At 34.0% G+C, this 18,563-nt stretch overlaps 1 protein-coding gene across 7 annotated transcripts in view; it reads right to left on the reverse strand.

Moving 5' to 3' along the window:
- ARFIP1 (ARF interacting protein 1) overlaps positions 1–18,563 on the reverse strand; it is a 1,058,373-nt gene that overhangs the window by 39,129 nt on the left and 1,000,681 nt on the right. For 5 of the 7 annotated variants that reach the window (XM_074377362.1, XM_010968509.3, XM_074377360.1 and 2 more), the window contains 4 exons: positions 14,093–14,201; positions 8,441–8,536; positions 6,756–6,868; positions 2,199–2,420 (listed from right to left, as the gene is read on the reverse strand). In XM_074377362.1, coding sequence (XP_074233463.1) covers positions 2,199–2,420; positions 6,756–6,868; positions 8,441–8,536; positions 14,093–14,201 — 540 coding nt within the window. Of the gene's footprint in view, positions 1–2,198; positions 2,421–6,755; positions 6,869–8,346; positions 8,376–8,440; positions 8,537–14,092; positions 14,202–18,563 lie in introns of those variants that run through there. The other 2 variants (XM_045505568.2, XM_074377375.1) reach the window with 2 other exon arrangements.

The following is an 18,563-nucleotide window of genomic DNA, read 5'->3' on the forward strand; positions in this document are numbered from 1 at the left end:
AGACTGCCTTTGTACTCATACTGCAACTCTTCTGTGGGTCTCCAGCTGCCAGTCTACCCTGCAGATTTTGGATATACCAGCCTCCACAAACACATGAACCAATTTCTTAAAATAAAACTCTATATAGCTATATATCCTATTGATTATTTCTTTTGAGAATCTTGTCTGATACAATACCATATTTCCTTTTTGTCCTTAAAAATATATTGTTATTCAGTGACTCTTTAAGAAAATTCATCCAGGATATCATCACTGGAACACTTATAGCCTGAGATTTCACTGATATAATCAATTCTGCCATCACTGTTAAGAGTCAATACTATGGTCTCTTTGTAGTCATCTTTTGATTTGTGTAATATTTGTGAAATGTCATCATCTTCTATTGTATTCTCTTTCCATTATGTGCAAAAATGAAAAATTTTGAATTCTTAGCTATGCTGCATGAACATTAAAAAAAAAAGACTACAGAAATAGTTTCTCCAGATTCTTTTTGAGAATGCAAACAAACAAGAAGTATTTATTTCACAAGTGAATCATTCTTCTAGGTAATGCTCTCATTCTTTTGTTTTATTATATTAGTCATTTTTAACATGGTAGGGAAAAACTGATGAGTAATGATGAAATAATTCCTAGGATGATGAAACAGCAAAATGTTTTAAGATGTAGGAAAATAAGATTACTAAGATCCCATACTGTGTCTTTGATTCCCAATGGACCCATATGGTAGTTGCAAGACAAAGTTTAATTCAATTAAAAAAATAAGTAAATTTTCTCATTGGAAGACCTCTAAGAAAAAATTAAAAGAGTCATGAAATATCAATCCTTATGAAGGGTTAGAAATGCTCAAATAAGAAACTCAAAAATTAAAACTGGGTCCAATAGGCTTAAAATACTGAGGATTAATCTCTCAGTTTTGTTTAAAAAAAAGGGGGGGGGGAATTTCACATCCAGAAAAGAAGGATAATAAAAGTACTGCTAGCTACAGCTGAGCGTTAGATGAGCAAATACACATATAAACGACAGAATTGTACCTGGTGTATAGTAACCCCCAATCTGTGTTAACAATTATAATTAACAGGGTCTAGTGAAGGTAGCGTCACTGGTAACACTGCTCCAACACTTCCCTAGACCCTATACTCTGGTTACCTCTTTCCATACTGTGGGAGCTTTTCTCTGGGTCAGAGATCCTCTACAGATTCCACTTAAAGAGACAGCAGGAGACCATGCAGAAACAGAAAGGCCTGGGTGTATATTCCAGTTCTATCTTTTGTTTGTTTTGTGATCTTGTAAAAACTACCTAATGTCTGTTGGCCTCAATTTCCTCATCTATAAAATGGGGATAACATTTCTTGCAGTGTTGTCAGATAAGTTACATGATATAATGGCTATAAAGCACCTAGCCCATTACATTGAAATTGTGGATACTCAACAATTGCAACTCAGCTTCCTAAATATTAGCTTTGTTCTTCTTTTTGTATGTTTAATGACTCATTTAGAACTGAATCTCAATATTTTTCTCTATTATGATGTATACTGTCATCTCTAGTCAAATTTTCTTTGTCCAAGAGTCTAGATATTACCAAATGATTTAATGCTCTAAATTATCTGTTCCAGCTTCTAGTCTGTAGGCAAGGGATTTCTGCACCTTTTGGCTCTCGGCGAGAAAAAAAGACATAGAAGGAGTCACGTAAGTTATTGTAAGAAATTGTTAGGAATGCTTAGCTGAATATATGCAGAAAAATAATTTCATTCTGAAATTCGTAATTTGTATTACTGATTTCAGTAGAAGTGTATCACAAATCCGGTCAAGCAAGTTACTGTTTGTTCAGGACACTTAGAGACTAGGTAAGAGACTTCCAGCAGGTGCCTGAATTTACTTATTACTCACGCCCAGTTGTGCACAGTATGATCCTTCCTAGGCTCAGGCAGGCTGAGGACTCCTTTTCCTTCCTCTATCCAAGTTCCCTTCGCCTGAAACCTCTAGCTGACATCTTCTTTAGGGTACAACTGGATCACTATGTTGACAAAAGTCAGTTGGGCCTTCTTGAAAATTATATGAAATATCTAAAAGAACACCTCAAGAGTCCAAGCTTATTAAGAGTTCAGCAAATAAGAAATGTAACAAATTACCTCTCAGAATTCTCCTACTGCCATTTTCATCCCCCTCACTCCCCAGGAGTTATTTCAAATAATCTTACATGGAGTTCTAGTGACTTCAAACTCAGGTCAGCAAATGCATCTCCGAGTTGCCTTTGGGTATGCACCATCTGGAAAAGCTGGGTTGACAATGTCTGAGCCAGTTTTAGAATATTTTCATATTTCTTCTTGTTATCTCTTAATATATCAATCTGAGCTTCAAGTTCAAGGTCCACAGTTCTTGATCCACGGCCTAGCTTCTCAGAGATAATCTGCCGAGTGCACTGAAAGTGGAAAGATGTACTTTGTTTAGGAAGAAAAAAAGAACAAAAGAAAAAACAGTAATACAGCAGTCCAAAGTACAAATGCTAGAGCACATGACATACACCATTTCTGGCTTCAAACAAACCAGCCCAACAAACTGAAAATTGTCAGCCCCCTTAGAAGTCCATCAGAACTCAGAAGGTAAATTTACCAGACATGTCAAATAACTATTACTAATCAGAGGAAGTTTTAAGACTTATCTAGCTAATTTATATCCTGCCAGGTGAGCTCTCTCACATAACCATCATTCAAGCTTTGTGCACAAGTATCTCAGCTGTTTTAGAGATTATTTAAAGCAACTGAGATACCTGGCATTGATTTATGAACAACACTGGACTATTAATATAGGTATAATAAGAATACCAAAATTCCACTCTCCTATTGGTTTCAAAAGCTTTTTTCCTTTCTATCTCCCCCTTAAATAGCTGTGTATATGTGTGTGAGTAGGAAGAATGAAGGGAAGAAAGGGAGAAGAAAGAAGAAGAAGAGGTGGGGAGGGAGGGGAGATGGGGAGGGACAGAGAAAGAGAACAGAGATTCCTGAATTATTCTTCTACTTTTGCCCAGATAGAGTAATATTAAATTATGTTACTCTTTTCTGTCCTAGAAATGATACAGGAACTTGTAATTTTTTTTAAAGTACCTAATTTCAGAGCACATGGAAATAAGTTTTCCAATAATTTTTGTTAGAAATAAAAAATTATAAGCAAATTCACTACTTAATAATACACTTTAAGGGTAACTACATAGGGCATTAATATACTCCTCATCATTTAAAGTTAACAAAAATATTCTAAAAAGTAGTAAATAAGTATTACAGTTTTTTAAATTTACAAACTTGCTCTTTTATCACCTCTTTCAAAGTTTTGGTTACAGAATTACTGTTTGTTGAAGAAATTAAAATAATGAACGAAATAAAAGGTGAATTTCCTCTTCCTTCCTTTAATCTGACTAAATAGTAGAAAACTATTAACAGCTTGATGGGTATAGTCTAGATGCTCCTTAAAATCTATATAATCACATATATAATATTTTTAAAGTAAACATGAAACTATGCTATGCTACACATAATATCCTGAGCATTTCTCGTCTAAAAACAAATCTCTTAAGACTTCTCCCCATCAATATGCATAAGTCTATATTTATCCTTTTAATGTTAGCATATTACATGTTACCCATATTTTTTCTATTTAAGATTGAAATGGATTTCTTCACATTCTCTATTATCACCAATTAATGATCTTTATGAATAAACATTTTTTATAAAGGAGTTTTCTTTTAATAGAGAAATAACTACATAGAAAATGATAGGAATGGTGAGAGGCCAAACTCACAAAAGGGAGATAAAACTATTTCTACGGAAAACATACAGACACTTCTGGGAGATGAAAATCACAACAGGAGGAAAGTTTAACTGCAGATTTTGTGATCTTCATGAGAGAAACATCAGCAAGAAATAATATCTGAAATGGTAACAAGATAAAAGGAGATAAGCCACTCAATCTCACTTTTCATCCACACCAGGACTTTCCCTATGCAACATAATATTACCAGAGACATTTACTCTACTCGCAAGCCAAAGCATGTGGTCCCTTCCATAGCAACCCAGATATAATAGTCTGTTGAAAGTCAGGGGCCAGAACTCATTGAAGGGGCTTGGTAGATTGGGCAAAACGAAAGAAACGTCTACTGTTGTCTGAATGGTCACTTTTTTCCACAGAAGTAACGGTTACAAGCAGACAGTAGGGTCAAAGGTTTAACGAGGAAATGCTTTTTGTTTCCTGGAAGCTATGGCAGTGGAAGAAGTAAGGCAACAGTGAATATGAGGCATAATAAGATAAATCTGGACACTTGAAACAAGTTTTGAAACTGAACTTACAGAGCTTGTAATCCAATATAGGTAACTAATCACTCTTAAGGAAATAAGAGTGCCACAGAGAGCCTATGTGGAGCTTTGTAAAGAAAACTGTAGTGAGAAAATACAAAATTGCTAGTCATTTCTCCACTCATTAAGGTCCCAGAGCAAGTTTCTCATATGACCACTGAAGGATAGATTTTTATTTAAGTTGCTTCCTAGTAAATACTGAAATTAAAATACAAAATTAGAGATCGGTATATATAATAAAGCAAGTTCAAAACAGAAGAGAATTAAGAATCTCAGTTCTTTACCCTTCTTCAAAATTCCTTAAAATGTAGATGACTTCCAATGAGCTGGTGGTCCTACTCAGTTTTCCATACTTATAAATTAAGAATTCATTTTGAAGCCATCAGGCCAAATAGACCAAAGTTAAAGGGGGGAAAAAGCAAAGGAAATGATTGCCCTACATGGACCTCCTACTTGGGGGAGGGCAAATAAACAGTGTACGAAACATGAATCATCATCGCGCACACCATGAATTTAAGACAGTCACTGTGTACTCTCAGTATTTAAATACCGCCAAAGCTTTATCTATAATGCAGAAAAAAAAAAGAATTAAACCATTTAAGTACAAAGAAAAGAGTAATTTCATGGCAACAACTGACAGATATTAAAAGAGTTGTTAAGAGTGAAGGATAGGGAAGAAGGGAGCATAAAGGGAAATATAAGAAACTGAACAGGAGAAATAGGTCAATCAGTAAATACATAAGGCAATAGGATAAGAAAAACAAGAATGAAAGTTTAAAAGACACTAGCTTAAAGACCACAATTATTAATTTGATAAAGGTGTGAATACTGATGGTAAATTCTTAAACATCTAAAAAAAAGCACTGAATGTTTAGGAAAGATGACAGCGCTAAATGCTGAAACTGAGATTATTCTTAAAAAATAACAGGACTTCTAAAAGTACCCTATTCTACACTAGCAAAATTCAAAGCCAAACGAAAACAATAATAAACCAGAGTTCACCATTCACAATTATTCCTGCAGACGAGAATAATTAAGAAAATGAATACATTCTGGACTCACATTTTGTGAACAAAATCAAGTAGATTAAAATAATATTTCAGACGATAGACGCAAGGCCTAAACTTAAAAGCAGTCCTATTACATATTTGGTATTAATCACCAGGTTCGTCTTGGAGCCAAAATTAACAAACAATACAGGAAGTGCTAATATCCTCTTTGAGGAAAAGCCTTAAGCATTTGTTAGAGAATAAAACCAGACAGAAGACGTTAAAGGTAGGAATCATGAAGGAACTGAAGTCCAAGAAAGAGAAGATCAAAGTCATGGCCAGAACCAAGTTCCTCAAGAGTAAAATGGACAAAAAAGCACAGTCCTAAATCACCCAAATCAGAATCGTACTTGAAGGATTATCATATGACAATGAATATCCTACATTAGCTCACAATTTGGACCAAAAAGGTCAAAAAGCCACAAGATCAGAGAGTCATATGTCAGCCCACGCACACTGGGCTACAAACTCAATAAAATCACGTAAGCTAGAACTTTCTCTTTTGACTTAGACTGAGATATCTAAACTAGTCCGATGAAAAAAATTTTTAGTTAAAAATAAAACTCAGAGAGAATGATAACTCCTTCACATAGTATTATGCCATGTGTACAACATTATGAAGACTGGTCATTTTCATTAACAGAAGTTTTAAGAATGTCTGAATGCAGTATGTTAATACAGAGATAACTACGAAATCTTAAAAACGATTCAACTCAGATTATTATACAGGTGAGAGACAGAAGAAGAGGAATAGATGATAAACACACACATATAGGTAACTAAGCGGATTTGGGGCTTGAACTATTTGTAATATATCAAATATAGTATAGATTAAATAATTTGCTTATTTGTTTTATGGAGAACATAAGAAAAATAACCACCAATTACTCCGAAGTAATACAACTAACTACTATGAAACTCTGAAATCCAACTCATTTGCTGTCTGTACAGTTAATGCTTAGTTATCACAATAACATCAGAGAATCCCAAACTTTGGAAAACTAATACACCCCTCCTGACATTCAGTTGCTATAAAGTATCAAAAAGATGGAGGTGGGGGCAAACATAGCTATAGCATTTCTACAGCTAAAGGTATCCCCAGGCAATATATTTCTTCTTTAATTGTGTTATTTGTCAATTAGTAAGAACTTTAGTAGCTTTTTTAATCTTTTGCTACTGATTTTTTAAATTACATTTATGCAAAGATCAATAAATACTTCATTTTCTAATTGTATTTTTACGTTTAAATGGGATTACTCTCTTCTATATATTCATATAGTTGGAAAATAATAATTTGAATAACATACAAATGACAATTCTTAGAGTCAGTTAGGGTGGAAACATTAAAAAGCAATCACAAACCTTGTAGGTGTTTAGACTCCACTTTCTAACAAGCTCTAACTTTTCCATTGCAGGATTTTTAGTTTCATCTGCTAGAATAACTGGCCCACTTTTTGTCTGTGTTCTCTGGCCACCTGCATGATCGTAACAAAAGATACAAATGTAAATCAGATAAAGACAAGTAGAGAAAGAAAACAGAACACTGATGCTGTTCAAATTAAACTACTTATTCATTTAAAGAAATAATAAGGTTTCCACAAGGTAAATGACTAGGAATTCCTGGAATCATTTTGAGAATAATTTCCTAACACTTAAAACAAATTTTTGTCCATTAAACTCAAATACTATGTGGTTTGCCTGCCTTCTTAAAAAAAATGCTGCAATCAGCCTTCTTTTCTAAATAAGTTGCTGTTTGCTTTAAGAAAAACAAAGTTTCCACAATTACTCTTATAACCTAATGATCCTAGAAAAAACTGTCAGTAAAAATCTGAAAGGCCAAGTACTCTTCACAGTGATTTTTCACTGTACTACGTAGAACAGAGCAACAACAGATTGTTACTAGAACTTTGGAGGATTTTAAAAATACTGTAATTTTAAATAGTCATTAAAAATATCTTACCACCAGTCTGAGAGGCTGTGTTAAAACAAGACCTACATTGTACCTCGTTTTTTCTCGAGTCTCCCCTTCGAAAAAAGCCATAATTAATAAAGGCAGTATAAAGCCCTGACCATGTGCTGCTCCAACAATTAAGAAATTATTACATAAAAGCAACTCTATAACTATATAGTTCCTAATAGTAAAGTACCTTTCATAGAAGAAAATATCTAATAAACATCTATGATGCTAATGACTTGGGATAGACACCTTACAGTAATTTTAAAAATAACAATAACATAAAGACAAGAGAAGACATTTTACAAAATGGTTTCAAAAAGTTAGCATCAGCAAGAATTTCTTTTCTTGCTCCTATAGCCAGACCAGCCTTCATCACATCTTTACTACAATCTAAGATTGAGTCAGTATATAAAATCAAACACATTTAAGAATTTACAAAATTCTCATAGAAACAAAATATAAAATATTAACATTTCATATAAAAAGAAATATAGAATTCAGCTTCCCCCATTTTTACAGTCCAGCAATATTAAAATACAGAGCATATTCAATGTAAAGAAATGGATTTTTCACAAGTATTTTCCACTGAGTGTAACTGGTAAATTACATAGTATTGTGTTGCAATCTGACAGCTATCGGTAAGCTGAAATTGAAAAAAAAGAAGACACAACCTTTTCTACTTGACTCATTCCAAATAATGAACACTCCAACTGTTGAAGGCTCCTTTTTTTGTTTAATTGAAAAAAGAGTTAAGAGCTGCAAAGCCGAGAGTTTAGGATCAAATAAGTAAATACATTTTCCAGGACAAAGAAAGGATGATTCAAAATGAATCACATTTTACAATGTTTTTAAATCTTAAAGTGAGTTAAATTTCAGGTTTGAAATACAGCCTAATAACTGAAAAGCCAGAAAGATAGGCTATGGCTAGACAGATGATTTCCCTTATTGTTAAAAAAAAACAGCAGCAGCCACCAAAAAAGCCAGAGTAACACACACCTAAGAATATAAGCAAGTGATTACGAAACTGAGTGAATTAGTTTAGCTTCAGCCTGTAGCAAGAAGGGCTTTATCCAATCAGTGCAGTGAATACCTGCAGGAACAATTAAATCACTTCCTTGTTGAGCCAGTCGACTAGCTGCCACCCTGCTAGGAGACATAACAGATGGCAATGGTGGTGCTGGGGAACCTGAAAAGGGCAGACATTCAACTGTGAAAATCCTTTTCTTCCTCCACATACTGTACATTTTGAATACAGGTTTACCAACATTTCCTTTAAAATATTCAAAAACTAGGATTAAAAGCTGCAGTTAATATATCTGCTTTCTTGCAGGAATGGACTAATAATAAATGGATGCCACTAGGCTGAGTTCTTGTATAAACTTTTCATCGAATTATTAAAACCAAACATCACACATAACTCTTAAGAAGAAACTGGGCAAGATTACGTCTAAACAGGACTTCACCTAGGCTTTGCTATTTCCAAATCAATTAAAACAATGTGATTAAAGTTCCATAGCTGAATGATTTAAAGCTCAAGTAAATATTTTATAACATGCTATCCTAACATAAGAAAGAATGCTCTTCAAGTAGAAATCCAAAGGCATGTAACGCTGTATCAAATTCATAATTAAAATTCACAGAAATGTGAATGAATCATGGCCTTCACAGAAATTGTAGCTGAAATTTTCCAATCATAAATTAAATATCACATAGTGTAGATCATTGCTGCTCACAGTATGGATGCGAGGAGCCTCCATTAGTTGTCACCTGGGAGCTCATTAGAAATGCAAAACTCAGACCCTGTCCCAGAACTAGTGGACCAGAATCTGCATTTCACATGGTCCTCACATGATTTTTATGTATTTGAAGTTTGAGAAGTGCTAAAATAGAGTGCTATTCTGATCATAAGAATCACTTCTGCAGCTTTTAAAACATACCTGGGACACTCCACAAGATCTGATCGTCAGTGAAGCAAGTATCTGTAGGGCTTTTTTGGGGGGATGACACTTTTAGCTTCATTATTCGATTGTTTTTTGGTTTCCATTAATTATTTATTAGACAAATAAAAACTGGATCTATTTAAGGTGTACAAAGTGATGTTTTGACATATATGTATACACTGTGAAATGATTACATCCATCACTTCACATAGTTACCTTTTGTGTGTGTGTGCTGAAAACACTTCAGATCTATTCTCTTAGCAATTTTAAGTACATAATACATTATTATTAACTATAGTCACCATGCTGTACATTATGAAACTATAGTTTTTTAAAAGCTACTTAGATTATTCTCAAACACAACTGAGTTTTAAGTTCTAACTCTGGGTTTGAAATTCTGGCTCTGTTTACCATACAGTATCAGGAATACCCCAGCAAATTACTTACCATCTCTGAGCCTTAGTTATCTACAAAGAAAAACTAGCTACCCAACATTGTTGCTAATGTCCAGCATTAAACTTAAAGAAAACCGCTATTTCCATTAATTTCTTTATTTTAAATTCTAAAGGCTACATATTTTTAGGGAAGTGATAATTAAAACCAAGTTGAAAAAATTATTAACATTCTTTCACATTTAGCTGAGTGTGTATCTTTCTTCTTTTAAATTGAAGTATAGTCAGTTTATTATGCTGTATCAATTTCTGGTATTCAGCATAATGTTTCAGTCATACATATACAATCATATATTTCTTTTCATATTCTTTTTCATTACAGGTTACTACAAGATATTGAATATAGGTTCTCTGTTGGCTGAGTATATTTTAATGTTTGTAAGATAATTTTATTTCAACTACATTCTTTCCCAGTCTCTAGAAAACATATAATGTGTCAAATTAATAGTTAAAATTTTCTAGTAAGACAGAATCAGAATCAACTTCCTCATATCACAGATATGAGTTCTGATCAGAAACAGTCACCAGTTCTAACATGAAAACCTATAGATTGAATCTAACATTAAAATCCAAACATGCAATAGATCTAGTAGATCAATGATATCTTTCAAAGTGAAAGATATCTGCTTTAAAAAAAAACAACTGTTGAACCATAAAATTAAAAACTGGGAAGGACAATGGAAATCAACTAGTCTAACATTAAACTACAGAAGAAATGGGGCCCAGAGAGGTAAAAACAGCTTCTTATTAGAGACTCAGATGTTCTGAACCCACACCATAGCATCTCCATTTTTCAATACAGAAAACACTAATCCATAAATTACTTGCTAAGTTGGAAGGCATTTAATAAGTTACCCAGTCCAATGACCATTTTAAGCAAAGACTGTATCTCTAACATCCAAGGCACAAGGGTTTCTATTATATAAGGAAACCCTTATATAATATTCTATATTATATAAATAAAAAATGACTACCGTAGTTTCATTTCTTGATGATCCCAGGAACAGAGCTCCGTTGTTCTAGTTATTACTGTTTATTAATCTTGCATGAGAAATAATCCCATGACACAACATGAGATATGTTGAATATATGTAACAAATGACACAGAACTTTCCAAACTAAAGTAGCAAAAGACATGGTGCTGGGGTAACTGGGTACTTCAACTGTTTGCTTTACTTTCAAGGGTAATTATTCTCTGTAACTTCAACCCTTTAAACCACTAATCTAAATTAGTTACTAAAATCATTCACAATAAATAACTAAATCATTCCAGCAAAAATAATTCTTAGAACTCTAGGCTTTTGCTGACTGACTAAATCTGAGAATTTAGCTCTGTTTCATCTCAAAAGTAGAAATTTGGGAATATGAGTATGTGTATGCAATGATCAAAACTCCATTAAAACAAAACTCAGGGGCTAGGTACACTTCACTTTTATGAGTTTTAATTTATTCATGATTTACATTATTATTGATTCTTCAATGTATTTGTTGGGCAGATTTCAACATTTGTTGTCATTAGGCTAAATTTAAGTATAATTTCTTCTAAATTTGCTCTAGAAATGGAAAAGCAAACGGTTAGTACTCTTACTGTAGTAATTGTTCAAGTAATAGAGTTATTATATTCTCATTCAGTTACTTTTCCAGAGAGCTAACATAGCCCCAACTCCTAACATTTTTTCATAAAACCCATTTCCTACATTTTAATCATGCTACTTTTTCTCATGTTCATTCCAATTTATCTATATATGTCTTAAAACAAGGGCACTTAACTACAACTTTCCAATAAATGCTTAAATAATCTAAGTATGGCAGAATGATTATCCTTTTATACACTGATTAACAATGTAGTTTAGGTTAAAAAATGTTTTATAACATATGCACCTCAATGTTCATAGAAGCATTATTTACAATAGCCCAGATATGGAAGCAACCTAAGTGTCAGTTCTCTCAACAGATGAATACATAAAGAAGATGTGGAATATATATATATATATATAATGGAATATTACTCAGCCATAAGAATGAGATTCTGCCATTTGCAACAACACGGATGGACCTAGAGGGTATTATACCTGGTAGAATAAGTCAAAGACAAATATTCTTGTTATCACTTACTTGAGGAATCTAAAAAATAAAATAAACCAATGTATATAACAAAACTGAAACAGACTCACAGATACAGAGAACAAACTAGTGGTTACCAGGGGAGAGAGGGAGAGGAGGAGAGGGGTGCAAAGGTCTAGGATTAAGAGGAACAAACTACTATGTATAAACTAAATAAACTACAAAGATAAATTGTACAGCATAGGGAAATAAAGCCATTATTTTGTAGTAACTTTAAAACAAAGAGACATAAATTACTGCCATTATCATAAAACGTATTTTTTATTCCAATTTAAAGGATTAGGATGCATTTATAAGCAAGTGAAACTGACTGGCATTTTCATGCTTATGCACAGCAGGTGATAATGGCCAGCTGATTTCGATTACTGTATAATATTATTCCACTTAAGGGCAAAAGGATAACACCAAACGTCATCTAAATAATTTCACTGAAAACACTTAAAATATCTTAATAGTAAAAGTACTTTTTAATTCTATATTGACATTTAAATTTGGAAATTGGTGATTGGTCCAAAAATGTTGTCACATTATGCAAAGCCAGCCTTATATCTTTAAGTATTCGTTTTAGGCAATCAGTTAACCTTTTCAAATTCAAAGTTAACCCCTAGATAAGGACACCACAACGCTACACAATGACTACTGATATATTGACATGTATGTTCCTTTCTATACCTTTATTTTTCTGAACCTAAGAACGAAAAGTAGGGGCATGGGTACAACTCAGTGGTGGAGCACAAGTTTAGCATGCAGGAGGTCCTGCATTCAATCCCCAGTACCTCCACTTAAAAAAAAATTTTAAGAATGAAAAGGGGAAAAAAATGATGTCACTAGACAGCCCATTCATTTTACAGCCCAGAGTAGAAGGTATTATACCGGGTTATCTTAAATGCCTAGTTTCAGGATCTGTTTAGCAAAGAATACATTTCAAAATATAAATTGTTTTTGATTGAAGTACTGGCCATTGGTGTAATAAAAATATAGAATACCATCATCCGCAAGAGGGCTAAGGATTACAAAGGCATGGAGATATTTTTTTCATTTAGCAAAATTATAATGTAGTATTAAGATTGTTACACTTCACTGAGCATGAACCACAGCTGCCACTTTTATAGCTCCATCAAGAAAACAATCCATTTTGCATCCAATTGTGCACATGATTTTATTTTCACTTCACTTGTGTGAAATGAAAAAACACCTAAACAAGGTTATTATAGGCAAGAGCATTAAAAAAAAAAGAGGTGTTTTTCTTTATATTAAAAGTAGACATATATATATATATATGGAATGTGTGCAGAAAAGAGCTAAAATAGCAGGTCTAACTACTTATCCTTAAACAGACCAGCTTACAAAAAACTAGCCCTCGATTGGCATCTGAGAACTTTAATTTTGGGTTGATTGCCTCCATTCCCAGAATGGTTAAGCCTCGCTCACTATGCTTCAACTGTTTATACTAACCGTGTGGTTTATGCTTTCCTTCTGGGAGTCTGGAATCTTTGTACACGCTAGGCAGAGGGTGCCTAAGTGAGCAGTTTCCAGCAAAAATCCTGGGCATCGAGTCTCTAATGGCCTTCCCTGGTTAGCAACATTTCATATTTGTTATCACAACTCTGCAGGGAGAATTAGGTATGTTCCATGTGACTGTACTAGCAACAGACCCGTGCAGGCTTATGCCTTGTTTTCCCAGACTTTTGCTCAGGCATCCTTTGCCTTTGCTAAATGTACTAATCACAGCCTGGAGTATGACTACAGACTGAGTCCAGCGAGTCCTCTCGGCAAATTATTGAATCTGAGGGTGGTCTTGGAGACCTCCTACACAGAAAGTATAGTAAGAAAAAGAAAAGTTTCATTTTCCTAATTGCTTTGAAATAGGAAATATGTATTTATACAAACCAATACTGGCTTATAGTTACACATTTTGTGGTTACAGTTAAAATAATTTAAATCTGCATTCCTTATGTAATTTTTGAGTTTTTATTTCAGTATTTTAAATTCAATTATTAAATAATAACCAGCAAAATTATGAACAATGATCTATTTACATAAAGATGACTACTAAAAAGAATTCCTAAATTATTTAAATTGAAGAGAAAAAGGATTATGTTTATAGTCAGTGTTTTATCATGGCATTAAAGGGGTCAATTCTTGTATTTTATTAATAAAGGTAGCACTTAGTGAACTTCTCCCATCCTCCACACAAGCCATCTTTAAAAATAATGAGTTCCTTACCTTGAAATGCTCCTGCTTCAATAACTCCCTCTTTGGTACTGTCAAAGCCGTGAGATGTGATCTGGGTTTCTGAGAGACCAAGTCCAGCTGGTAATGAGCACTTCAAATCCTTAGCAGCATTTGAATAAAAAAGAAAATCTTGTAAAAACTCTCATATTCCATAACTTAATTGTTCAGCTTAATTGTGTCCTTTTAATAACACCTTTAACTATTTTTCTCTCTTCTATGTAGCATATCCTTATGCTGTCATGGCACTCTGTAATGATGTATAATCAGCAGCAAACTCAGCAAGATTTGCTATTAAGAGGTGTAGTGTATACCAAATACAAAATACTTTCATCATTTTAGAACTAAGCATCAGACAGATATTAAGATTCAATTTCAAATTTCTAATCTACTGATACACCAGGAAAATCATTTTAAAGAACAGAAGTAAGATGGCTAAAATGTCATGTCTAATATTAAAAAACTGATATCTAATATAATCATGATGAGTCTGGCTAATGTTCAGTATAAATAAATCATTAACTTGCAATATTAAATTTCCCTTTGATTTCAAGGCTAGTTAGGTAAACAGGGCTTCTCTCACTTCAAACAGAGTGAGGTAAAGGAAATTGTCTGCAACTTAGATTTACATTAAACATGGATGTTAGCCAAACTAATTGCAAGTTAGCTTGTAACTGTAATACATGGAGTAATATCTGACATTCAGTCTTATAGTAACAGAAAAGAGAGGAAGCCAAAACACACAGATTTCCAGTTAGAAGTCTTTTCTTTCCTCTGGCTTAGGTATGAGGAATTACCCAATTTTCATAATCAGAGTCTATGAATAGATCCTATTGTTTTTTTTACAACAATGACACGTTAGTGATGCATTAAAATATAAATGCCTTTGAAATCCTTTCTTAATACTCTATCCCACCACATACAATGTACAGTTATAATCTGAAAACTCAGAGTTAACATTTTGAGTTTTCCAATTTGCAAAGTCAAAACTTAAGAGATACAATCTCTCATAATTGACAAGTGTTGAGAAGGGCTTTTCTTGAGAAGCTCATTCATTTTGCCTAGGTAAATTACTTGATTGGTATGGTGGACCCTGAATTAATGACTAATGAAGTTAATTCTCATTTTACGTGATTTATCAAAGAGCATTTGACACAGGTGACTGTTCTCTCCTTATTACATTTTCAACCCCCAGCTTCAGGACACTCCTATTTTCCTCTTATGTCATTTGATATGTGCTATTGTCTCCTTTGCTGATTCCTCCTCATCTCCCCAACTTCCAAATCCTGGAGTGCCTGGGCTTCAGTCAGAGGATTTTTTCTCCTGTCCTCACGTCTTGGATGATCTTATTTATTCCCTCCGGCTTTAAAAATCACCTATACATTGACAACTCCAAAATTCATGTCTTACCTGGGCCTCCTTCTATAGTAATATCTAATTACATACTTCACACTTGTTATTTCTACTTGGATATCACATAGGCACCTCAAACTTAGTATGTCCCAAACAGACTGATTCCACAGTAAATCCCCACTCTCAACAGACAGAACAAAATACTACTACCTATAGTTTCTACTCTTTTCAGTTAATGGCATCTCTACTACCAAAATATTACCAAAAAATCTTAGAAGTTACCTTTGACTCTTCTTCCTCTCTTATACCCACATCCAAACCATCAGCAGCAGATCCTATTAGATTTACCCTCAAAATATATCCAGGATCAAAACAACTCTCACCACCTCCACTGCTTCCACCCCGGTCTAAGCCAGCATCATATTTCACCTGGATTATTCAAAGTGCCTTCCAATTGTTTCCCTCTTTCTATCCGTGACACAGACCTCTAACTCCACACATCAATCAAAGTTATTCCCTAGACAAAACTCTCCAGTCTCACTAGAAGTAAAATCCAGACTATTAAATGTTCTCAAGGGATTACATGGTTTGACTTCATGTCAAACACCATACAGACTAAAAAGTTGCTATAACAATAGGATTGCTTTTGTAGATACTGACAGGCATATGCAGAATAGATAAACAAGATTATACTGTATAGCACAGGGAAATATATACAAGATCTTGTGGTAGCTCACAGCAAAAAAAAATGTGACAATGAATATATGTATGTTCACATATAACTGAAAAACTGTGCTCTACACTCGAAATTGACACAACATTGTAAAATGACTATAACTCAATAAAAAATGTTAAAAAAAATAGGATTGCTTTAAATTTAATGAGTTATCTGCTTATTCTTACTATGTTGAACTTTCTGGGCAAGGAAAAAGATAAGGTACAGTCCTTGCCTCCCTGGAGAGACAAGATACACAAACATTAATATAAAAGTTGAACTTGGTGCCAAAGTAAAGACAGTATCAGCAGCATTCAGAACAGGGACTAAGTTCATGAGAACCGAACAGGAAAGGAGAAAGTACTGCTTGAGCTCTGGAACATAAAGCATTTACTCACTGAGTCAACATTTAATGAGCACCCAGTTCAAGACAGCCACTGCTCTAGACACTACAGATACAGCAGTGCAGGAAACAGACCAAGTCTGCCCATTAGACTCACAGGAGGCATCGGGGAAGGAGGAGACTGAGAGCGAGTAACTGCATCACAGGTAATAGTAAGTGTTGTAACAAGCACAGCTGATCCTTGAACAACACAGGTTTGAACTGCGTCTCCTTTTATGCTTTTTTTAATAAATATGTTTGTACAACAGTGCTACATAATCCCAGGTGGCTGATTCCTCCGATGCTGAATTGCAGATATGAAGGGCTGAAGGTAAAGTTATATGAAAATTCAACAGCAGGGAGGGTGCGTGTCTCAACCCATGGTTCAGGGGTAAACTGTAGTAAGTAGTAAGCTTGTTTGTTTAATGCAGGATAAAGAGGGATACAGAGTGACAGGCAAAGGGTGCTTCTTTAGATGGGATACTCAGGGAAGGTCACTCTGAAGAGGTAAAATGTGGGCAGAATTCTGAACAAAGTGAGGGAATGAGCCATGTGGCTAAGTAGGGAAACAACGACTTAAAATGTAAAACGATGTTCTAGTTCTTAATTGAATGGTAGACATATAGGTATTCACTGCACTGTGAATTCACTTCACTAAAATATAACTATGTACTTTTAAAGTACATAATTCAGTGGCTTTTGGTATATTTACATTTATATAGCCATCACTACTATCTAATTATAGAACATCTTTATCACCCCAAAAACAAACTCTGCACCCATGAGAAGTCACTTTCCATTACTACCCTTCACCAGCCCCTGACAACTACTAATCTACTTTCTGTTTCTATGAATTTGCTTACTCTGGATAGTCATATAAATGGAATCATATACTATGTGTCTTATAGTATGCTATTTTTAAGGTTCATTCATTCATATTGTAGCATATATCAGTAGTTCATTTCTTTTCATGGTAGAATACTATGCCGTTGTTTATTTACAATTTGTATATCCATTCGTTAGCTGATAGCTATTTGGACTGTTTCCACTTTTTCACTATTATGAATTATGTTGCTATGGACATTATTGTATATGTTTTTGGCTAGGTCATATAGTAACTGTATGTTTAACTTTTTCAGGAATTGTCAGACTGTCTTCCAAAAGGGCTACACCATCTTACATTCCCAAAAGCAAAGTATGAGGGTTCCAATTTCTCCACATCCTCATCAATACTTGTTAGCATCTGTCTTTTTGATAACAGCCATCCTAGCAGGTAGGAACTAGTATCTCACTAAAGTGTTGATATATAGTTCCTTAATGACTAATGACGTTGAACATCTTTTCATATGCTTATTGGCATTTGTATATCTTCTTTGGAGAAACGTCTATTTCGATTTTTTGACCCATTTTTAAGTGGGTCATTTACCATTTTACTGTTGAGTTGTTAAGAGAAAAATCACTTATCAGACATGATTTATAAATATTTTTTCCCATTCTGTCAACTGCCTTTTCACTTCCTTCATGGTGTTCTTTAAAACACAAAAGTTTTAAATTTTGACAAAGTCTAATTTATTTATTTTGTTGTTTTTCATGCTTCTGGTTTCATATCTAAGAAACTAAAGTGCCTAATCTGAGGTCATAAAGATTCACAATTATGATTTTCTTCTAAGAGTTTCATAGTTTTAGCTCTTACGTTTAAGTCTTTGCTCCATTTTGAGTTAATTTTAGAGTATGGTGTGAGGGCTGGGTTCAACTTCATTTTTTGCACATGGATATCCAGTTGTCCGAGCACCATTTGTTAAAGGCTATTCTTTCGACACTGAAATATGTCTTGACAACCTTGTTGAACCTCAACTAACCATAAATATAAGGGTCTACTTCTGTACTCTCAATTCTGTTTCACTATCTGTATGTCTTCCTTATGCCAGCACCATACTGTGACTGTGTTGATTACTGTAGCTTTGTGGTAGGTTTTGAAATTAGAAGTAGTGAGTCCTACAACTCTGTCCTTTTTC

Source organism: Camelus bactrianus, chromosome 2 (genome assembly GCF_048773025.1).
Source record: "Camelus bactrianus isolate YW-2024 breed Bactrian camel chromosome 2, ASM4877302v1, whole genome shotgun sequence".
Taxonomy (NCBI): domain Eukaryota; kingdom Metazoa; phylum Chordata; class Mammalia; order Artiodactyla; family Camelidae; genus Camelus; species Camelus bactrianus.